The following is a 24156-nucleotide window of genomic DNA, read 5'->3' on the forward strand; positions in this document are numbered from 1 at the left end:
GTTCATTTTATAGAGTACATCTTTAAACATGGGTGAGCTAGGTTTTTGCAAGTGAAATGTTTTGGGTCATATACAGCAATGTTCATACTGTTATTTTCATCTTGTTTAGCTTTAACCGGATTGACATTCCGCCTTATGAGTCATATGAGAAGCTTTATGAGAAGCTACTGACAGCCGTGGAAGAGACATGTGGATTTGCTGTGGAGTGAAGAGGCAACCAAAGGAAACAGACACTAGCTCATGGACCACCAGATCAAAAGCTAGAAGAAGCTTGCTGTGAACTTCCTGCTAAGCTGTCTGAAGCATTGGAACACTAGACAACTTAGAGAGATGGGGTTGTTTCCCCTCCTTTGTTGGTGGGGGGAGGGGGCTTTTGGTGGTGGTTCCCAGCCATTTTCTCCCCTTTGTTACAATAATCCCCACCCTCTTCTTCCATCCCCATAAAATGAAATGCAGCCAAGTTCAGCATTTGGCTTTGATTACACCAGATATTCTGCTAGACTTGTAACACATATTGTGATAGGGTCAATGACCTGTGGTCTTTTTATAGGAGTATCAATCTGTAGTTGAGTATCTGAGCTTGGTTTGCTGAGGACTTGCAACTGGTAGGAGTACCTGGCTATTTTGTCTTAAAGCAAGCTTGAGCCTCTTGTAGAGTCCAGCAGCTATTGAATATCTGACTGGCACTGGAATTCAGAATTGCACGTTTTAAACACCTGTTAAACAAACAAATTTCTAGCAGAAAACAAAACTCCATATGCACGTGTAACGGAAGTTCTGCCTTCGCAGGAAGCTCTCAGTGAAAGTAGTGGCTCACGTCTAGAAAAATGAAGGAATCCAGGGCAGCTTAATTGGTGTATATTATTTCTTTTTGGATGTCCTGGTTGAAATTTAATTGTTTTGCACGTGGGAAAAATATTTCTCCTGCAGATTCACTTACCATAGTCTGTCCAAATTTAAGTACTTTGCAAAGAAGCTTGGTAAAGAGAAAGCAAACAGACAAAATTTTCAAATCAGAGAAATCCAAAAAGCTGTGATTTCTGTGCCACTGTTTTATCTGAGAGTCACTTGTGAGTTGAAATTCTAAAAGATTTTATGAGGAAATTGCTAAAAGCTAAGCTAATGGAACAAAGTTCTGTTCTTAAGTCATAGGCCTTGTGAAAGGTGTATTTGAGGGGAAGGTAAAAGGATAACTATATAGTGAATAAAGTCTAAACTTTACGTAAAGCTATTGGAAGGTTTTATCTTTTAAGTTCTATAGTGATGGAAATTACTCCAGAGTGCCACATATGGCATTTTTTTCAACTGTCTGAAACTAATGTTAAAGGTTGGTACTCTAACTCATTTGCTAAAATGGATTCCCAGTGCAAGGGGAAACAAAAGCAAATCAAGTACCTGGGTCAAATAACATTTCTTCCAATTTGCACACCAAGATAAGACAGTATTTTAACAAAATAACATGACTTCATAAAGAGCAAGTTAGCCATCAAACATGTCTAAACATAAGTAAAGCAGACTTGCTTTGTATAGGATTTTCTTTGGCAAGCCTGATTTTTAGAGAGATTCATTACTGAAACATTTAACAGATGTTATGTTTATGGAATAGTGCATTGGAATTCAGCTGTGGGTCAGAGATTGTTCTTAGAAAATGTCTACTGGAATATTTCTATTTTGTCTTTTTTAATTGAATTTGATAATAGCTTTAAACTGTGATAGGACAAAAAGTTATATACTTGTCAAAATCCTGGAATCTTCCCCCTTTGTTTTATTTTCCATTGACCATAATTCTTGTGATTTGATGTTGGGAGTGTCAGAATTGCATTCCAAGTATGAAATTGTATAATTTTGTGAGATTTGCACAGTTTGGCTATAGAAGCTCACATGGCAGGATTTTGTAAGAAAGACATGTTCAGACAGTTGTACGTAGGGTCTTTAGAATCTAGTGGCACTTAAGGACCAGTTTCTGCATTGTGGGTTATTGGGCATGGAAGGAGAAATTGTGTGACATTTGCAGTAGAGGGAAAAATGCAACTTTCTGCAGCCGCACGTCTGTGCAGTCTTGCATTGGGTAACGTAATTCCACTAGCCCTGGCTTGTTGAAAATGGCTATGAAATCAGTCACTGCCAATGGAATGTGTTTAACCTTTCAGTGCATTTGTATGTGCAATATACCATAGGCAGATAGGAAAAATCCAAAATAGGTTGTTGCCCAGAAATATTGTATGCAGTCTCATGTTGTGGTTTTTTCACTGAAAGGGCTAACAATAAATAAATAAAACCCACCACCTTCACACAAAGCACAGCTGGCTCTCTAAAACCAAACAAGGTGAGGATGGAGGGCTCTCAGTCCAGAGAACTGCAAGTCAGCAAGCAAGTTAGCATGTGATCGTACATCTCTTTTAGATCAACACTTCGTTGGTTGCACAAAATAGGCAAGGATTTCTGTTTTGTAAAGTCTGTTTTTGTATTTTTAAAAGCCTTGCTAATGTCCCTTTTCCATGCTGGCAGCAGTGGGGAGAGGGAACTGTCCTCTAAATTACTTTAAGGGATAAATCTTTTAAACAGTTTTCCCACCTCTCCTGTTATGTTGTCTTTTCAATTTTGTGCCACTACCGTAATGATGGAGCATTAATTTTATCATTCTGTACATTAATGTGTGAGGCAGGCCTTAAAACTGTCTGGATGGAGAAAATAAACAAGCTAGGCAAGTGTGGATTTAAAACAATGCTTGGTTCTGCCTAAGACTCACTATTCTGGTTTCACATCTGGGTTCATGGGCAAGAAATTGTGAAAGACAAGCAGAAAGTTGAGAGGGGATGGTGCTGGAGGGAACTTGGTCATTGATTGACTGAGGTTTTTACTGAGTCTGTTCTTGTCACCTCTGACACCCAGAATTTTAAAGCATGTTCTTTCCCTTGTGGTCTGCCAGCATGAAGAAGATGGAACGTGTTCTCTACAACAGCTTCCAGTATTTGAACTGGTTGGTTGTTTACAGACTTGCCCAAAGAATAACACAGAAAAGTTTACCGTTCACATTTCACCATCACCCATCTGCCTTGTACACACATACATTTTGGAGCAGACCTGAGGAAAGTGCAAGTTACATCTTCTGAATTCTTTCTTGTACCTATTCCAAAAGCAAATTTAGAAACTGCTCCAGTGGTACAGATGTTCAGTGCTTGCCCTGATATTGCTTATCAGCCGATCCTATACACTCAGGGATGTAGGAGACCACCACTCTGCTTGTGTTTTAAATCGGGAAGAAATGAGACTGCGTTATGAATGTTAGAGTTAACTTGGGCATTATGTTTGACAGAGCCCTGCTTTAAAAGGCTGCTTGTTGGTTGAGATGGTGAAATCAAAGCGTACTCAGCTGTACATTTTTAGTTCATGTCAAGGAAGGTGGTTTTGAAATCTAGCAGATTTCGTACAAGTTAAGACCCCGCCACCGCACACTCTGTACCCAGTGCCCAGGGTCGGTGCTGTGTAGCACCGCAGGCTCCCAGAAACACAGCATATGTGATTCTGTTTTTAATTTGTTAATTTTTGTTCCTTGACCACTTTATAATGTATTTTTAATTTATTATTTTGTAATGTCTTGTTTAAGTATTGCTGCTATCCTTGTTATTCTTCCCACTGTTTTTATTGCAGATTTATTTTGTGAAAGTTGTACACTAAAGTTTCATTTTATGTCTAAATCAAAGTATTTAAAGAAATACTACTTCTATTTAATGTGGTTATGGAACCAGCTGGAATAAACAGTGATTGTATAGTAGGCTGGACCCAGGAGGTCATGTTCATTTTTGTTACATATGCAATAAACTCACAACTTTAAACTCTTGGTATCTACCATTTTGTTTATCAAACTGTGGATAAGGCAGTGACGATTGTGACTAAGGGAGTGATATCAGTCAGCCCATATTTGGGGAATGGTAGAACAATAGGGAAGGCAACAAAGAAATGGATTGAAATGCCACTAAACTGAGTATTTAGCAAAGCTTACAGTAGAACCTAAGACATGTTTGACAGTCTGCATCTGTAATGGTTTTACAAAAGTTTTTCAGCATTGGTTAAGCACTAATGCATCACTGGCAATGATGGAAGCTCTAGTGGTGGACCAGACACTTTTACCACAGCATTGTCTAATTCTCTTCTGGGCACTCTTACTAGAACAGTAGTGAGGAAAATTCTGATAAAATTTCAATGCAGGCAAGCTGTGAAAGGTAGCATAGAACTCCATTCGATTTATCTGAGAACACATGGGATGTTCAGATGAAAATCATTTTCCCCAGGTAGCATTCATTATCTTTTAAGCTGTACAGTTTGTTGGGACATTTTTACCAGCCCTAATTTGCTTCTCTCCTTCCTCTGGCTTGTCATGATTTTTTTGCTGCTCCTTCTGCAGCTTCCTTCCTTTCTGCAAAATCTCTACCCTCAGGAAAAACAGATTCCATTTTAATGGTACTTGGGTAAAAGTAACTGACAAGTGTGGTCTCATATTACTAATGTTGTTGCTTTGGCAATGAGAAACTTACTTTACAGAAGTGATGTAGAGTACTGCTTGGCTGTATTTCCAAGGTGGATATGGGAGTTCTGGGCTTGATAGAGGCATGTGTTGGGGCATAGCCTTTCCTGTCTAAAGCTTTTCTTGCTATGGTTTGTTTGATCTTCATGCGTATTGTTATAAAACTGGGATCCTTCATCTGTTTTTGCTGTTTGTTGTTGAGTCAGTTTCATGGTATAAGAAGTGAATCTACATGTAATGAGTGAATGATGGTGGCCTTAATCCAAGTTTTTCCTTTTTCAACCAGCTCGTAGGGATTTAACCACTTTTGCTGATGGTTTGGAACAGAAACCGCCATCAATTCTTCACTGCTCTGACAAGCATTTGTGCTACCTTGTGTTTTCTTTATTAAATACTTTTGGAAAAGAAATTCCTGGTCTCCATGGACTTCTTTTGGTATGCAAACCCATAGAGTATTTTGGAATTCTTGTTTTCCCCCTCCTGACACTATAAATAGGTGGCAGTCTACATCAGTTAATTGATACTTTTTTGAAGTGAGGGCCTTGGATTTTTTTTCTTTAAAGCAACTGAGATGACAGGACTATATCGTACTCTATGAACTTTTGATAGAGACAGAAAAATGTAAAGTTTCTGCTAAAAGAAAATATAGGGATAGTTCAGCTGACAAATAACTTACCCTCTTATAAACAGGAATGCAGGAGGTCCAGATGGAATAAATCTCTTGGGTTATGTTTTCCATTTCCTGGGCCTTCTTTCAACAAGTCTGGTGGAAACAGCATCCTGTGAAAAGAAGGATCTGCCCATTAGTGACCTCACTTGTTTATGTATTTATGATGCTGGCTGTGGTGTGCTAGGCACTGTACAAACATGTGGGAAAACAGTCTCTGCCCCAAAGAGCCTAGTTTAAAAAGGCAAGACAAAAGGTGGTGGGAAGAGTTACAATGTACAAACAGTGGGATAGGTGGTGATTGGTAAACTTGTTTAATTCATTTGTACAATTTGATCCCCAGCTGCCCCCTTCCCTATCCCTTTAGTTCATTCCACACCCCCTCCCTCTCTCATTTCCCTTTTACCCAGCCCTCTTTTGCAGTTTCCCCATCTGTAAAATGGAGATAATTATACTGCCCTTTGAAAAGCGCTTTGAGATCTATCAAATGGAAATCTTTGTTACATGGCTGAGTTGCAGAAAATTCAGCCAATCAGAGCAGCTAAACAGAAAACGCCCTTTAAAGTCCACCTCGTCTTTAATCCATACATTTTACCTTCTGTTAATTTACACTTTCTCGTTCCTTAACCTTAATCTTAGTGGAATTATCTCTGATTTGTAATAGGGATGTAAAAGGTTAACCCATAAACTTGATGCTTATCGGTTTCTGTTAACAATTAAACTCCACCCAGGGTTCCGGTTGCCGGCCCCGCACCCGGGGCTCTGCTGCCGCCCCGCACAGAGCCCCAGAGGTGGGCTGGCAGCCGGGATGCCGGGCATGGGGCTGGCAGCTGAACCCTGCCTAAAATGTGGGGGTGCTGCAGCACCCCGTGCACCTATAGGTCCCCGGTTAAATGTTTAACCGTGTCATGGATAGAATTTTAATCGGTTACACGGTTGTTTTTACATGTTATTTACATCTCTAATTTATTACCCCTTTCACTCTCCCTGCCCTCACGCCCCACAGTCACGTCTCTCATCACTAGGCCAGAAGCAGTTCAGAAACACGCTGGCGACATCAGAGCACCGTAAAACGTGTTGCTGCTTCTCTGCTAACCCTTGCTGCAAGATTTACTTCTTCCAAGAGAGGTGCTGGAGCTTGTCCCTGCTGCTGATGGAGCGGGTGTTGCGGCAACGTGCCCTGAGCAGCTCCATCCCCTGTTCCCAGTGATTAAATGGGGCGTTTGGCTTGCAGTGTTGAGCAGAGAGGTGCCAAGGTCGTGGTGGTGTTTTCTTAGCTAGTAGAACCTAGTTAGGGATGTTCACCCAACAACAGAGTCATATTTTGGGTGGGTTTTCCAGGTATTCATGGTTGTGGGTTGCTAATTACGGTATGACTAGGAAGGGGAGGGTTAATTGTTCTGGCAACTAGTGATGGTGCTTAGTCTCTCTAGATTCTCATTGGCTGACAGTTATTTGCTAGGTGGATTGTCCAAAAAAATGCTTGCCTAGGATGTCTTCTCTCAGCCCTGCTTGGACCAGTTTTCTTCCATTCATCTGGCAGCACTGGTTTACAAGAGGTGTGCAGGGAGACACGTGAACAGCAGTCACAAGGAGTTGGGATTGGAAACTAAACCGAGTTGCTGGTCTCCAGACGTAGGGCTCTTTGGAAAATTAGGAGCTAGGCATCCAGAACACAGGCTGCTACCTTAAAGATTCTCTCCAGGCTATCCATTGTGGCTGGGATGTTTAAAGGAACCCGAAGGAATCCGGTGTCTCATTCTTACGAAAATTCAATAGGATTTGGGTGCCTAACTCAAGTTCCTTTACAAATCCTAGCTTGTTTTAGCTACAAAGAGTAAAACCAGCTTGAAGGATTTCTTGGGGGTTGTGTTTTCCATAGGGAAGCTGGCCCAGGTCACAGGGGAAATTTAAAAAAAAAAAAAAAGGTGGTTTGTCTGAGCTTGGAGCAATGACAAACCTAGACAGGGCACTTGAAATTAATTTACTAGTCATTGGTGTCAATCTTGCCCCATGCAAATGGATGCTATAGTAATTAGTATAGACGCCTTCAGACTTACCACCAAAGGGTTCTGGGAAAGCAACTGGTTGTGGCAGTAGAAGTAGAATCCTTGAAGGTTCCAACTTAATTACACAACAAATTAGACCTCTTGAAGTTTATATCGAACTGCCTAGTGAATTGCTGGTCATGCTACTTGGGTAAAAGGTTAAATCTTTCCAGGGACTGGCATCTACTGAAGATTTGAAACTGGTTAGCAGCCACTCTGTGCTGTTAAAACAGGAGTCAGGACGAAATGTACCCCCCAGCTGCTAACACTGTCAAAGCCTCTAATTGATGGTGAAAGATTCATTTAAACAGAACCAGCTGCCTTTGCAGGCCAGGGCCTATCTATTGGGAGCTGAAGACCATGTCTTTTCTTCTTCTTCTTTTAGGGGCAGATGCTCTTGAAGAGGAAATCTTTGAGAGGAGAGAGCAAAATTATGGGAAGTCTGTCATGGTTACATTTACCCCACTTGTGCCAGGTTTCATCACAATTACATAAGATGCTGGGAAGAAATTTAACACTTCCAAGATCCCCTTGTTGAATCTGTTCAGCCACTAATCTTTGCTTTTGCGTGCTGAGAATAAGGGCTCAGCCCTGGTGCTGAGTGGGTGGCTGGTCTTCATTCCTTTTACCAGCTCCACTCTAGGGGTCAAGTCCCAAGGGAGAGGACTGAGCGTGGGTGTGGCTGAAGCTGTGTCTGAAGATAGGATTCCACTGAAATGAGATTATGCCTTCAAGAAAAATCAGGTGTGCCAGGGGATAACATAGGGGCATTTTGATCACATGACTGAACAAACAGGGGACGCAATTAATTAGGTGAACTTTCATGATGGCCAATTGAGGCTGCCCCAGTTAAAATGAACAGATCCCATCTTTTCTGCCTAATGCTGAAAGACATTCTTAGGGTCTGAATCTCCATTCCCTGTGGGGAAAATGAGTAAATTCCATTGAGTCCAATGGAAGCTACAACCGTGAAAAGCTGGTGAGAGAGAAGTGAATTGGGCTCTTTGATTCTTAAGACTTTCAGCCACAAGAAGGGAGAGAGAAGAAAATGGTCAAAATAAGCTATAGAAGGATGGGGAAGAGGAAGGAAGGGAAAAGATGGACTCTCCTTCAGTCCTTTAAGTTCTTGGCTCAATGCTATGTAAGACATTTATCAATGGTCTGGAAGAGAAAAACATTGCTGATAAAGTTTGCGGATGCTGAAATTGGTGGTGTGATAAAGGACAGATCAGTTCTAGAGTAATCTGACTTGCACGTGAAGGGCTTGCTTGAACATCGTGTGTGTTAATACAGCTGAAGGCAAAGTCATATATCTAGGAAACAAGGACATAGGTCCCACTTCTAGGATGAAGGTTTGTATTTTGGAAAGCAGTGATTCAAAAGGACTTAGGGATAATAGTTGAAAACGAACTGAACATGAACTCCCAGTGTGGTGGCTAAGAGAACAAATGCAATCCTTGGAAGTATCAAGTAGAAGTAGGGAGTTATTACCGCTGTATGTGGCATTAGTTGGGACTATTACTGGAATATACAGTGTCCCATCCTGGTGTCCACGTGTTAAGTGTTCAGAAATGAGCTATAACAGTGATTTGAGGCCTGGAAAACTTGCCTTCAAGTGAAAAGCTAAAGAAGTTCAATCTATTTGGAAAGATCAAGATTTATCAAAGAGAAGGTTAAGAAAGCAATTATCACAATCTGTAAGTACCTACAAGGAGAAAAATTTCTGGTTGTCAACGGTTCTTTAATCTAGCATAACAAGATCCAGTGTCTGGAAGCCGAAGCCAGACACATTCAGACTAGAAACGAGGTGCAGATTTTTAAGGAAGGGGAATTAACCATTGGAACAACTTACCAAGGGATTTGGTGGATTCTCCATCATTCAACTTCTCTAAATCCAGTGTGTGCATCTGTCTAAAAGATATGCTCCAGCTCAACCAGAAGTTACAGGCTTGATACAGGGATCCCTGGGTGAAATTCTATGGCCTGTACTATGTAGCAGGTCCAAGTAGATTATTACAATGGTACCTTTTGGCCTTTAATCTCTGAAAATACCTGATCCAAAACTCCTGGAGCTAGCACTGATGTGTGCTATTGTTGGCTCCTGGTCAAGGCATGTATTGGACTGAGATGCAGTTGAGCCAGTCTGCATCAAACCTTGAGAAATGGTGCTCGGGGGGGGGGGGGGGCGGAGGGGAGTTGCAGCAAAGGAGAAAAGGATCTTTTTCTTCTCCACCGAACCAGAAAGATCTGTCACTCACCCAGATGGTGGAAATGGTACCACCATCTTCTCCCAGGACCTTGCAGAGCAGATGCATCCCTGCAGTCAATTTCAAGTGCTCCAGCTCTTAGTTCTTTCCATCTTCCATTGATTCCTTCAGTGTTTCACTTTTAGTAACTCCCTGTGCTCCGGCTCTTTGCCTCCAGCCTCAGTGATCCCTAGGAGGGCACTTCAGATAGAGCGTGTTAACATGTGTCTGAAAAACAGAAGCAGCTCTGTAAGAGGCCAAACTACACAAGCTGGGCCCTGTATCCCTGGAAATGAAGGTTTTGAAACCTTCCTAGGGCCTGGCTGCCATCCTATTTGGCTCTGCTCCCCTCCTGACAGGGATTATTAGGTTGGCTTAATGATTGCTGTGCTTTTGGCATCAAAAATTGTCAGCCCACAACAATCTGCTGCCATGGCAGAGACCTCCACTGGTTGGCCCCCACCGCATATGAGCAGAGGTACGTATGTATGTATGGGGAGAAATTGTTTTCTGAACTTTCTGCTGCTTTCGGAATAGAACCTGTGGAGTGGGTGGGAGGGGGCATGAAGGGGTCCTGGGGCGTGCTCAGGAGCTCAGCGGGTTTGGGGGCTGGGGAGGGGAGCTGTGCGGGGAACGTGTACCTGTGCCTAACTTCATCTTACGGAAGTATTTTGGCCTCTGTTTTCTTTTGTTTTGCAGCAACATGATCACTCAAGCGACCTTCGGTGCAAATGTTGACCGCACGTTTTCTGCGAGTCATGGAGATAACGGCCCCGATCGTTACTGGCAGGTCCGTGCTGCACAACGCAGCTCCTCCAAACCTGAGGCTGCTCAGATCAGGTTGGGAGGTGTTTGGATCCAGAGTGCAGGCTCACGCCCACTCACTACAGGAAAAGAACATGACTGGAGCAGCTGTGAGGTCTGAATGGTTCTTGAAGTGATCCAAGTCTGCCCGAGGAAGAAGCCAACAGTCTTTATTCAACTCCAGTTACTGATTTATTTCCCCCTCTCTTGAATGGCTGCCAAGGATTCAGCTAATTCTACTGCTGCAGCGTCAACCCACCGACCCCAGTGGGACAGGCTCCTCCTGAGGACTAATTTATGACTTAATTGGCCGTGACATGAAGAAAAGGCCGTTAAATAACCGCTTTCAAGAGGACGATCTTCCTAATAATTACATGTTATTCATTGAGAGCGTCGGTTTGATGCGCATCCATGCGGCGTTTGCTGGGCCCGGTGCCTTTACAGTTAGCTTGTCCACTGAACACCAGGTATGCTACGTGCTTCGGCCCGAGGAGACATCAGGGCCAGCAAGTTTAGCAGAACTGTGCGGGAGGGGGACAGGGAGGGCCAATGTAAATTAGAGGGGAAGGAGGATAAGAGGGGAGGGCAAGGGGAAAATGTGTTGCCATCGTATGTGAGGGACATTGTGAAAGAAGGAAAAGGAGGCAGGGTCTGGAGGAGTGTGCAGAAGACAGACTGGGGAAGGCATAGGGGAGGGGCACTAGAATGCCTGGGAGAGCTGTGTGTGTATTGCATGTGGAAACCAAGCAGCTCCTCTCCTTTCTGTGCTTAATGCCCCCGAGACTGGCCCAAGGTGGTAGCCCCTTGCCAGAGCAGGCAGTGCCAAGGAGGGGGAAGATCCAGAAGCGAGGCCATCCTGACGTCCAAGGTCCCAGAGGAGGAAAGGCGAGAATGACTTTGTGCAGGAATGCAATGGTATGACCCCTACCCAGTGTGCCCAGTTCATCCCGTCTTGTGGGCTAGTGGTTCGGGCAGGAGGCTGAGACTAGGGCAAACTGGCTCGGCCACTAATTTGCTGTATGGCATTGGGCAAGTGGTTTAACTTTTCTGTGCCTCGGTTTCCCCATCTGCAGCAAGAGGATAACAGCCACCCTTACAAATCACTCTGGCACATCCCTTTCAGCACCCTGGACAGCATTTCCTGCCCCTGACCCTTTTCCTTTGTTTTGACACCAGGCTATTTCACCACCAGCCGGGGCTCAAAAACCGAGCAATGCTACTCCTTGAAGAGTGGACACACTGGATCTTCATTATCCAGAATCCGCTCCTTGCTGAGCCTTGATTCAAAAAGATCGAGCAGTTTAGCACATCTCTCCCATTTCCCTCTTGACTTCTTGTGCCTGTCCTGAAAGGAGGTTGGTGCTTCCGCAGTGGCACTACCAGACCCTCCCTTTGGGAAGCTGTAATTCAGTCTAGTGTGCTCTTAATCAGAGATCTTGTTGGGAGTGCCTGTGGGTTCCTGCCTGTGCCCTACACGTCCTCCAGCTCTAGTGTGAGGGTATGTAGGGAGGGGCAGACCCACCACCGCTCTAGGTCCTTCTCAACCACCAGTGGCTGGACATGAGCATTGCGGTGTGGTTTTGACAAGATTGCTAGTGTCTCGTGCTGATCGTCAAAGCCTCCAGGAGGGGACTTTTTGACTCCAGACGCAGCATTGCAACACTGGCCAGATACAGCCCTTTCTTTGGGCGTGTGCAGGAGCAGAGTTGCCTTTCTCGGGAGCAATAGCTATTGGGCCCCTGCCAAAAGTGGGGTACGCCTACAAAAACCTCAGGAGTGGTTCAGCAGCTGGTGTGCTGAGAGCCAGCTTGCCCTGCGCCCCAGTATCTTCTTGTTGCCTGGTGCTTCCTGTCTGTCTGCATCCACCCATTGTCTCACCTTATGCTTAGATTGCGAGCTCTTCGGGGCATGGGTGCTGTCTTTTTGTGATGTGCCTGTACAGGCCTTAGCATTGATCTGTGATTGGGTTCCTAGGCATTACTGGAGGACAAATCATAACCGACTTGGGGCACCGATCGGCTGCTCTGGCCTGTCAAGTCCTGTGTTCTAAAGGCCTTGCCCAAACGCCCACTCCACATAAACCTAGAGAGTCCAAACCTGGCGAAAACAGCATGGGACAAGTGAAATGGAGAGCTGACGGACTCCAAGGGATATCGGTCGGGCTCAGCTCATTTCGTTAGCAGTGTCCTTCACAGTCATTTAGGGCTCTCGTCTGGTGTTCAGGCTTCTTTTCTCTGCCAAGAACTCCTGGGATAAAGTCTGTTTAGAGATGCCATTACGAGGTTCACCATGATGGAAAGGATCATTCAGCCATGATCCCTTCGTCTTCCCTGGGGTGAGTGGAACATGTCGTTCTGGTAAAGCGTGTCCTGGAGTTGTCATGGCTGCAACGCCCCTCCTGGGGGTTCCACCCTTTGCCCAGGCAACTTTACCTCGCTGTTAGGAAACAATTTAAGGTCTTGGTGGGAAGGGGAGACAGTAACAGCCCATTGTCCCACGAATTCAGGGAAGCGATGGGCAAGCGGCCATGCCCAAGGTGAGGCTAGCAGGAACTGCAGCTTCTTTGTAAGGCTGCGGGATCCTGACCTGATTTGAATCAAGCCCCGTCGTCGCTGTCCATTAATTGTGTAGCTGGTGGAGACTTGGAGGATGCAGCCAGTGGGAGCTCACACACAAGTTGCTACTGAGATGTCTCATGATGCACTGCTCACTTCTCCCTGGCAACCCTGTCCCCTCCAGGAAGTGGATTTCCTCCCAAACTTGGTGGATATGATTTATCCCTGCCCCCTGGTGTTGGATTAATTGGAGATGGCTTTCACTTCCTGTCCTAAACTACTGGGCTGTGTTGCTTTGCATGTGTTACTGACTCCTGGCAATGTCTGTACTGACACCACAGGGACTGGCAGACACTGGACCCGTGCCCGTCGGCACCAAAAGCACAAGCACCCACCACTAGAGCTAAAGGAGTCCTCTCCTCCCCCACCTTCTCTTCTACACAAGTTCTCCACTCTGCTCATCGCTGTGGTATTGGTGTGAATTCAAAAAGGGCATTTCTATGCAGCAGGCTTTTATCCTTGCTTGGGCTGGCCACTAGAGGGAGACATGATGCTGCCTTCCTCCCCAGAGATGGTAGCATTTAGGTAGTGGTTTGTGAAGCTCTTTGAGATCCTTCAGACTGGAAAGGCGCTCTAGAAATAGAATATCAGGGTTGGAAGGGACCTCAGGAGGTCATCTAGTCCAATCCCCTCAAAGCAGGCCCAATCCCCAGACAGATTTTTTGCCCCAGATCCCTAAATGGCCCCCTCAAGGATTAAACTCTCAACCCTGGGTTTAGCAGGCCAATGCTCAAACCACTGAGCTATCCCTCCCCTTCAAGGGACTAAAGCAGTACTCACATTAATATCACTGATCATTCAAAACTAGAATTATTTCTAGTTGTGATATGTTGTTAAGAACTATTAAAAGTGGATGATGATAGATCAAGAGCTTCCCAAATGCCTAGGGCTTCTTTTTCTAAAGGTCAGTACGTACTTTGGTACTTAATGCATCTAGGTGAGAGAAAGTGTTCTGAGTTTCCAAGCTTATAGCAATCCTGTGAGAGATTTTTGGGCAGGATGGGCCTAAGGGGCCGCTGTACTTGTGCGTGCAGCTACAGCCCTGTGGAGCACTGATTGTGCACCGTGTGAGGGCAACTGGCTTTCTACTCACCACACAGGACTCAAAGGCCGCCTCCGCAGAGCACAATGCTGCTGCAGCCGAGCAGGGAGGTAATAACAGGGTTTTAAAAGGCTGATGTAAAAACTGAGCGTGGACGGACCGTTCTGAACAAAGGTAAGGGGTAGGGGGGGATCACTAAGGAAACAGGAGCCTAAACGGGGTTTTAGACTAGAGAGAATAAATCCAGCCAGACAAACCTGATTGGTTTTTTTGTTCCGAAGGATTACAGAAGGGCCCGCAGGCCGTGCGGCAGATTGGGATCTCAGGACAGCCTCAGATACAGTCTCACAGAATCCTACTTAAAGATCCAATCAGGGCTTGCACACACAACCTGGCCTGTAGCCTCGGATCCGAAGCACTAGGGTAGCTGTGGCTCGCAATGCATCGAGCAGGACAATCACCTCCTGAGCACCGCAGGGACCAGCGTGGGGTTCGTTCTGATTGGACGTCTTCGTTACTGATCTGGAAGGTGCATCTACGCAGCCTGCGGCAGCGAGGCTCAGAGCCCGGCTCGACAGAGCAGTGTAGACCCCCTGATTCAGGCTGGAGCCCACCCCCCTCCCTAGCTTGCACAGCTATTTTTAGTGCCAGAACATGAACCCGAGTCTGTGGAGCGGGCTCTGGGCCTCGTTGCCGCTTGCTGTGTGATGTGCCTGAAGAGGGAGGAAGGGGCACCTGAATGAAAGGCCTAGATATTTAAATGGGGACAATCCTCTGGAGTGTGGACTAAAATCAGTGAGGAGGCTGATTTTTTGGCTTCCAAGCGTCATAGCAAATCAATGCAACCAGAGCGACTTTAGATAAATGAATGGGCTGCTGCCTGCCCGTTGGGCACCAAGCTTACAGCTGACTGAATGCTGCTAAGGAGGGGAAGGGTTGTCTTGTAGCTGGGAGTTAAGGAGTCCTGGGTTCGATTCCCTGCTCTGCTAAAGATTTCCCTGTATGGGCACTTTATCAGCCTGTGCCTTCATCTGTAAAATGGGGATAATACTTCACTGCCGTCACGCAAGGGCGTGACGCCGCCCCAGCCCAAAGGGGCCACTCTTTGTAAAGTGCTTTAGGAAGAAGCCATTAGCAGTGCATTCGCTGAGCTGTGGTTTCCAGCATGGTGTGCAAGAAGCCAGCCCAAGCCCTCCAGCCCAGATTCCTCTTACTGCCTGAACCTCTCCAAGGAGAATTAACTCTTGTTGTCGGTATCTTTCTCCTCCTCCTCCCAGTGTCATCTTCCCAAAGTTTGCCCAGCAAAGCACATCTCTCCAGGGCAAACGTATCTGCGTTGCCTCTGCCATGTGCTTTGCTCTGACAGGAGGTGATAGTTGCAATGGGGCAGCTTCAGATCAGGCAGCCTGGCAGGTGCGTCAATTTCAATTCACTTCCTTTGCGTGTTGTCTGCGACCTTACAGCTCTGGGGGTTGGGGAAGGGAAAGGAAAGTCTTTAACAATTTTTAAAAAAGCAATTAAGAAGCAGCCCCAGTTCCTGGCGCTCCATGAGGATCTGAGTGCAGTAGATTCAGGTTAGACTCACTAATCTTTTCCGACATTGGAATAATTCCATTCGGGGTTCAGGATCGCAGTCTGTGTGGGAGTGCATGAGTCAGAGCCCCTTGCCTGGCAGTGGAGGACAGTAAAGTGTAGCACAAAACCGTGGATAAACCCAAGGTGTGCTCACCTCAGGCAGTCCCCAGCTGCGAATCTCCACGGCCACTGGCACGGGGGAGTGGTGGGGGCTGGTGGGATCATGGCTCAGCAGTGGAGGAAACAGAACCATCTCTCCAGCTGGCTGCATTTTCGGGGAGGGCTAAAAAAGTAAAAGCCCTAAAGTGACTGGACTCTCACTCACACACCACCCCACCCCTTCCTGACCGGCCCCAAGGGAATGGGACCTGATCAGCAATGACGGCCCCCACCGTGTCACTGAAGTGCTCCCACAGAGAGGTTGTTCCTTAGTTTGTGGTAACCTGTGTGTCCCAGGGGTGCATGTCTGCACAGAGATGAGGTTTGCAGCATCTATTCACTCAGGCCTGGTCTACGTTACGGTGCTTACATCGACCTAACTCTGTAAGTGTCCACACTATGTTGCTGCTCCCGCCGATGTAAGTCACCCACTACATCTCCTTAATAACTCCACCTCTGCAAGAGGCATCGCAGTTAAGTCAATCCAGTGTCCGTGTATGCACTGGGGGTGTTGCTTACATCGCCTGTTGCTGCCTTTGACAGTTGGGACCCCGCCACCCTGGGGCAGACCGCTCGGGCTGTCAGCCCCCTCACAATGCCCCACTTAAGGAGCAAGTGCGCCTGCTGAGGACACGCACCACCAGCAGAAGGAGGGTAGGGTGGACATGAACAGCCAATTTAATTACTACAGTGGATGTAGGTCGCCCTAACTTAAATCGACTTAATTTTGTTGTGTAGACAAGCCTGCTGCTGGGAGCCCCAGGCCCTTTAAATTGCCGCCTGGGGAAGCTGGGCTGCCCCGGTACGGCACACCGGCTCTTGCTGGTATGCCGTACGGGGGCTTACCAACTTACTTTCACCTCTGGGGCTGACGGAAGAGATGGTCCATCAGTCAGTGTGGACAAGTCTCGAGCTGTAAAGAATTTGAAACAACATGAAAAGGGCCAGTGGGTTCAGTGTCTGAGCCCCTTAGATGTGTCCTGGGCTCTGTATACTTGGGAACTGGGGTAAAAAAATGTAAATCACCCAAGTGACTTAGGAGACCATGCGCCCTATTTAAAAGTGACTTAGGAGCCTACATCTCCTTCCCTTAGGCTCCTGAGTACATAAATGCCTTTTGAAAGTGGAACACGGGCTCCTAAATCATGTAGGTGCTTTGAGAGCACAACCCCTGGGCTCAGCAAGTGGAGGCAGCTGCAGGGCAGACGCCTGGTTTGCATGGTGCATGCGTCACTCCTCGCCGAGTGGAGGAGCTTTAACTATCTGAGCTGCTGAAAAGGCTTCCTTGGGGAGGGTCCAGCAAAACCAGCATCAATCGCCAGCATCCTCCGTCACAGAGGGTTTGGTGGAGACTGTTCTCTCCGACTCTGGCCCTGGCCTGACCCTGTTCTACAGAAATCTCCATGTGCACTCACCTTGGTTTGAGTGCCGGGCTGGGCTCTTTGTTCTGCAGATTGTAGCCCTGATCTGTCACACCTGCTTGGGGGGGAGGGAACCGCCAGCATTTGGGTCGGGACTGGTACGGGCCATTTTCTCCATGGCAGAGTCTCCCGTGCAGGGCTGTAGAAAGTGTGGGTGAAAGTGGTGAGATTGGCAGTCCTGCAGCCACATGCTGGCTGGACAGGATGGAGACAGCCTGAGCCACAGCAGGGCGACCCACGGTGCTCTGCTAACGCAGCCCAGGTCTCAGAGCAGGTAGGGAGATGGGTCTCCAAAGCCAACGTAACCCTTGGGCGCTCTGCTGAGGCTGCAGCTGCCTGGCATGTTTGGGATGTGGGTAGGCGTCTGCTAGGGACGGGACTGACCCTTCCAAACACACTTCAGATAGCAATAAAGGGGTAGCCACTTTAGATCCCTCCTGGCCTGGATTAGATCTGGACCACTGGTGAAAGACTCCAGAGCCACTCCGCCATCTCCGGATCCCCCCACCAGCCTGTCCTTGCAGGACGGTGATGGTGTTCAACATTTGTCTGTGTCTCATGGTCCCCCCTGCATGGCAGTGACTCTGGGAACTTGTTCCTGTGTGAGGAGAATGGGTCTGAGCCTGTGTGTGTGGCAGGTGATAGCACTGGCAGTTTTGCCTGAGCAAGGATCGCAGGGCTGGGGCCACTCTGTTTTGTATACAGAGCCCAGTAAATACGGTGATGAATTCCCACTCCCAGTGGCCCTGAGAACTCGTGTCTCCAGTAGAACAGTGGCTGGAGTATGGCTTCCAACTGGCCAGCCCCCTTGGGAGGGAGGGATTGGCGGATGTATATCTTGACTCATAGGTTCAATTTCCCCATTTCTAAAGTGTGCCCAGGGGCCCCAGCCAATTTGGGACCCCTGGAAAACCCTCCCCCCACCACAGCCCTGGGGTTACAGGAGCTCTTGCTTCCCACCACAGCCCCAGGGTCGCAGCAGGGGCACAGCATCTCTGGTCTTGGGGCAGAACGGGGCGGGGCTGTGGGTGGAACAGGGGAAGGGGTGGAATGGGGTGGGGCCATGGGCGGGGCCCACAGACAAAAGGGGTGGGGTCGGGCTACAGTTCCGGTGCCAGGGGCAGGGCCCCCACATTGCTCCATCCCAGGGACCCAGGAGCTCTTAATCCACCTCTGAGTGGGACCCTCCTTGTCCCATTTCCTGACAGTGCCTACACAGCTCGAGGCCCACTTCCTCCCCCCAAACTCCAGCGGTCCCCTCTGGGCCAACCCTCGTACACTGTCCCCACCCACACCATTTAAAGGGACCTGCTTTCAGCTCTGGCCCAACCAAGAGCTGCCCCTAGGTGCAGAGAAAAGGGCCGCCTCCTCTTTCAGCGTATTTTTATTTTACTGATGGAACCTTTGCACCCAATAATAAAAATGCAACGTCCGGCGCGGGGTAGGGGGGTTAGCCAGCAATGGGCTTGAGTGCCACCTCGTGCCGCACTGTGCGTGGAGAGCGAGGAATTCAGCAGAGCCGGGCAGGCCGTGCCAGAGCCGTTCCTCACTCTGATGTCGCAGGGGAGCGGAGTTCAGGTAGCCTTGTTGCGTCCTCACTACAGCCTGCAGCAAGTCACCCACCTGCCTCCTGGGCTCGTCCGGCGTTTTAACTTTGGGCCTTCCGTTGGGAAAGTTGTTCCCTGGAGTCCACCGACAGCATCCGTACGGTGGACAGCCCTTCGTCCACCTGCATATTCTCCCCAGCATGCCCCGCCACAGTGGTGACAACCTGCAGTGAGGTCCCAGGGCTTAACCTTCGCTGCTGAGCTTGGTCACCTGTAGGGTACAGTTCGAGATGCACCATTGTCCATCCGGCTTCTCCTTCCTGGGGTGTTACCATCGGGTGCTGTGTCAGTCAGCCGGCGGGGGGTAGCCTACAGCAGAGTCAGTCTGTTGCCTGCCTAGGGACAACGTTAATTGTGTTCATTTAGTTTCAAGATGGTGCCCAAGTGGCAGGCGCTGATGGGCACCTAATAACAGAAGAAGCTCAGACACTGGGTTAGATGGCAACAGCTCAGAACCATCACCGTTGGGGCAGGAACCAGTAGAACAGGGACATGGGGTGCAAGTGACAGCAGGAGGTTTGGCACCGTTGTTCCTCCTCAACCTCTGTGTCCCAAGGAGAACCCAGCGACAGAAGACCTTCTGGGGGGTGAGTTGATAGGGACACTGTTCTTCCCCACGGACCCTACAGAGAGGGAAGAGGACACAATAACACTGATCTTCAGCCTGAGGTTTGGGAGCTGCAAGTGGCTTTTTAATACATCTCCTCTGGCTCTTTGCAGCAGATGATATTAACACACCATGTGATTTAATTATTAACCAATCAGGATGCTTTTACTAGGTTATTAACCACGTGTAGTTGATAAAATAATACTTGGCCAGTCATTTTGCTAGGGAGCACCATCTGGCCAGCACAGACTAACTCCTTCAGGCCTCCAGAGGGGGCTGCCTCCAGGCCGGCTCAGCTGGAAAGACAATTGGTGGAACATGTTAATGAATGCACACTGGAGCCAGGGGGTGTCTACACTCTGGCACCCAGTGGGTGTTAGCGAGAGAAGCAATTTGTCACTAAAATTCCCTAATCTAGGCCAGGCCTTTCAAGGCCCTTTGTGGCCTAGGGAGACCATGTTTCTGCTTGTGCAAACGCCACATGGACCATGCCTACATTAGACTGACTTCCCTCGAATTTCCCACCATTGCTACCTGCAGCGAAGCCCCACCAGTCATAGACAGACTCTCAGCTGCCACTGTTGTGGAGACTTGCTCGGAGCAGGCTTAGTCCATGTGGTGTTTAAAATGCTGTCAGCCTGCCTAGACTAGAGCCCTGCCACTGACGGACCCGTACAGCGGTGGTAGCAATGGCGGGAAGCTGTAACTGATGTAACGTAGGCCAAGCCTTAGAATCACACCCAGCCTGTCAGATCTGCCAGGGCACTAAAATGCACAGTAGAATTTACTCTGTCCTTGAAAGTGAACTTCTGTTGTGTGGGTGTGACGAGGGAAGGTCACAGCCTTCTGGGGCTGGATTTAGCAGTCGTTCAATAGCTGTCATCAAAAGCAGCGTGTCCAAAACAATCCCGAAAGCACGATGGCACAGAACTGAAAGGATCAATTCAGTTCAGAGCCCTGCTTTTTGCCCGGAGATCATTTTACTAGTAAATCTAAACTAATTTTCAATGGAACTTCAATGGGCACCGTGAGACTAGGTTTTAATTATAATCTGAGCTACTCCCCCAAAAGAACCTGGTTCTTCCAATTCTGCCTCTCCTGGCTGGGAGCTATTGTTTTACCTCTTTATTGTTGTGACATCGTCATTGTTTAACAACATCCTATCAGCTCTAACAACACACTGGGCTCTTCAAGGGAAAGCTGTTGATTAAAATGCAAACACAAATGAAATGAATTGGTTGGGGGGGGGGGGGGGGGAAGAGCAGCATCTGTGTTTTCCATTCAGTTACATTAGATTTAAGAGCTCTCTCTCAATGTGGAGAAGCAGTGACTGCCAAGTATTAAGTTATTCTTAAAGCCTTTGTCTGGTGCTGGATGCCAGAAAACCGAGGCATGGTGCTTGTACCACGTAGCCTCCTTTTCCCTGCCACACCGACTCGAAATGAGTTATGTGAACACAGTTTAGACCACAGCTGCTACTGTAATGATCTACGTGTGTAATGACCTACCAGCACCATGTGGGGGGCAACATGGCTAGAACCCAGGACTTTCAGCTCCAAAGTCTGGGCTTCTACCATGTTCCCAATGAATAACTTGGTTAGCTGGTAGCTGTAGTAGGCTCTTATCCTCTATGTGGATTGGCTACCAGGGGGGAATATGTTGCTCATACCTAGTGTGTTAAATTTGAACGTAATTTCTGGTGCCGCTGTGCCACGCAGGTGGTACCACACATGTAAATAAAACCCACGAGCATGAATCATTAAATAGCTCCCTTACCCCCCACACCTACTCACCTTTCACAGAGTACAGACATCCTCATTAGTGAGCCCTGTGAGCTGAGCGATGGCTATGGATTCCGGGTAGGCGTGGCTTCCAGAGAACCTGGACCTCCTCGAGGAGCGCCTCTTGGGCTTTAACTTGGAGAGGTTGATGCAGTTCTTCTGGCGACTCCTCAGATACTCTTTGTAATTCCTGGAGAGCAGCGTGTAAAGGAAAGGGTTAATGCAGCTGTTGCTGTAGGCCAAGCAGGTCACGATGAAATTGATGTAGACCATGGTGGTGGTGGTGAGGTTCCCTGGCTGCTTGTAGTAGATGCTGAGCAGCTGCCAGAGCCAGAAGGGTATGAAACAAGCCCAGTAGGTGAGGACGATGCTGAATATCATGTACAGGACTTTCTGCTTGGGGCACCGGTTCATTTCCCTGGGGGTGAAAACAGCAGTCTGAGATCTCCAGTATGTCCTGGCCAACTTAATGTATAAGTAGCAGATGACAAGCCCAGGGGCCAGGATGCAGGTGTTAAAAAGGATGGTGAGGTACACTTTGTAGGTCTCCATCTGCCAAGTGGGATGGCACATGCGCTTGGTCACCCCGCCCTGGTCACTCGTCCTGAGGTCTATGAGGATCATAGTAGGGAGGGCAAGAAGAAAGGACACCAGCCACACCAGGCAGGTGACAGTCCTCCGGTAGTCTCTGGATCTCCCAATAGTGTCTAATGGCTTGACTACGGCTAGGTACCTTTCGGTGCTCATGATGGTGAGGATGAAGATGCTGGCGTGCATGGTGAGGAGGTCCAAGCTGAACAGGATCCTGCAACCCACATCGCCAAAGTACCAGTCCTTCACGAAATACGTGCAGACCACGAAGGGGATGGTCGACAGGTACAGGAGATCTGCCAGTGCCAGGTTGACAATATAAATGTACATTGAGCCAGTGAACGTCATGGAGAGGTTCACGACCACCAAGGTGTAGATGTTGCCAACTATGCCCACCAGGCACATCACGGCCAGGATGCACCCCAGGAAGTAGGTGACCAAGACATCACTGGTGTCAGCGAGGACTTCAAAGGTGGCATTGGCGTGATCCGTGGCATTCTTAGGGTGGCAGGGCACAGAAGTGCATGGACCCAGCTCCATCTCTCTGCAGTTAGGGATTTTTCCAGCCCCAGAGCGTAATAATAGATGCACTTAACTTTGAAGACGTCGTGTTGAGAAGCTGTCGTCAGACGTGCAGACAGATTCCATGCAGCTGAGCAGACAGGGCTGCGTTAGACACAAAGGTCCCTGTCACTATAACAGCATCACTCTGATTTTTTTGCTGGTGCCCACGAATTTACAGCCTCTAAAAAAACAATCCCTGCTCTCTCTCTCTCGGCTGTATGTTATTTCACCCTGCAGAAAACAGCCTTCAAGAACCACAGATGGAAGTGAAGATAGGAGTCAGTTACCTGCAGATCGCTGTCTTCAAGTCCAAAGGCTAAAAGCCCCTAATGTATATTAAAGCTGTGGCTGGCAGGTAGATGGGGAAGCGATCACTCTGCTGGAAATAATCCTGGTGCAGCCGCCTGTCCAAGCTCTTTTCCTTCCCATGAAGATGCAGGCATTTATTTACTCCGATTGCCTTCCAAGTGGTCCTTGTGACCCTGGAGGCTTTTAAGTTGTCAGCGATTGAATTGAAGCTGCGAGCAAGAGTTGCTCTTCTCCAGACCTGTCCAAAGTTCCATGGCATGTGAAATGACAGCTAAACGGTGGCCTGTGTGCTGTGCAATCGGAGCTGATATCCTCCCAGAGAGATGTGAGGGCGATCTGCTCTCCTTGCGGATGCTAGAATGTAAATCGGAAGCAGTGTTGTTTGAATGCCAAGGCAGATCTTAGCTGCTGTTCACAAAGATAAGGCTGGACCACCGAGGGGTCCCTGCCAGTCCCCAATGAGGTGGGTGTTGGGGTCTGGGCTAAGAGCAGAGCTGGGATGATCTGTTCCAGCAGACTCCCCTCTCTCCCCATGCTGGTAAATCCGTGCATTTTCCAAGAGCCGGAGCTGGAGAGGGGTGGGATCTGCTGCTCTGACAGCCCCCCAAGAGGAGGGATTTGTCCCTTTTCCAAATAGAGAAGAGGAGGTAAAACCAGCACTGGCACGTTCTTCCCACCAGGACGCGTGCACACACCCGGCACCTCCTGCCCCCTTGCTCCCTTAGCAACACTGGGCGTTGGGCTCTGCCTCTTGAAATGTATTTCTATAGGGAGATCTTTGCTCCTTTCCTTCTAGGCTCTTGCCCTGTCATTTTAATTTTGCACAGTTCTTTCTTTGTGCTTCCAAGGGGGCGCTGAGAGGCTAATTCCGCTGTGCAAGACGCACATACCCTCATTTGATCTGGGCATGGCTGGAGGGCGATTTTTAAACCTGCTGCCTCTGTCAGGATGGAGAGGTATTGAACCTGCAGCTGGAGCACGTGTTCCAGGAAAAGGGAGCAGAGAAGCCTGAAAAGGCCAAAAGGAAATGCTGTCTAATGCCTCATTCCTGTAATAGGAGGGCCATAAAAATCAGAAGAAAGTGAATGGCGTAGCCCTAGCTAACCGTGGAATGAGCAAAGTGTCATCACTTAGATTGCCACGGTGCCTTTTGTAACAAAAGATTGCCAGAACGGATTAGATGAAGATCCCCTTACTTTGCGATGGAGTCACCTCTGGGGTGGAACGCATCAGCTGCTCAGCAGCGCACAGCAACAGCATGCCATTGTTTAGGAGAGGACGTGAAGAAGCACATGGTGTGTCATTATCCCAGTTTGTATTTTGGCAGGAGACTGGGGCTCCCAGCTCTGAGGAGACTGTCTGGTGCATCCTGGATGAGTCAGTCCTAAGGAAGAGAACCCCCTCCCCCCGCAGCAAGTCACTGAAACTGAAGCAGTGCCGCTGTTACTCTGCATTCGCCCTGGTGTTGAGGAGGCCTGACTGCACTAGGGCAAGGAAGAGGTAAGAACTGCATTTCTCCCACATGTATCGATTATGGCATGAATCTTTCAGCCATATCCTATATACAGACTAAGGCCATCCTAGACAACCGTGCT

The 24156-nt window shown here is 48.0% G+C and overlaps 2 protein-coding genes across 2 annotated transcripts in view; one reads left to right on the forward strand and one right to left on the reverse strand.

The window, feature by feature from the left end:
• Nucleotides 1–3836, forward strand: part of SMURF1 (SMAD specific E3 ubiquitin protein ligase 1) — a 41829-nt gene extending 37993 nt beyond the window's left edge. Inside the window, exon 18 of the mRNA XM_026650763.1 lies at nucleotides 110–3836. Within this exon, the coding sequence (XP_026506548.1) occupies nucleotides 110–209 (100 nt within the window). The 3' untranslated portion in view covers nucleotides 210–3836. The remainder of the gene's footprint in view (nucleotides 1–109) is intronic.
• A 15265-nt stretch (nucleotides 3837–19101) lies between these two features.
• Nucleotides 19102–22228, reverse strand: LOC112110342 (urotensin-2 receptor-like). The gene is made up of 2 exons (XM_024205289.2): nucleotides 21110–22228; nucleotides 19102–19332 (listed from the first exon to the last, which is right to left on the reverse strand). The coding sequence occupies exon 1, from the start codon at nucleotides 22226–22228 to the stop codon at nucleotides 21113–21115; it is 1116 nt and encodes a 371-aa protein (XP_024061057.2). The 3' UTR covers nucleotides 19102–19332; nucleotides 21110–21112.
• Between the last annotated feature and the right edge of the window lie 1928 nt (nucleotides 22229–24156).

The sequence above is a fragment of the Terrapene carolina genome, unplaced genomic scaffold (assembly GCF_002925995.2).
Source record: "Terrapene carolina triunguis isolate 2854851 unplaced genomic scaffold, T_m_triunguis-2.0 Scaffold93, whole genome shotgun sequence".
In the NCBI taxonomy this organism is placed as follows: Eukaryota; Metazoa; Chordata; order Testudines; family Emydidae; genus Terrapene; species Terrapene triunguis.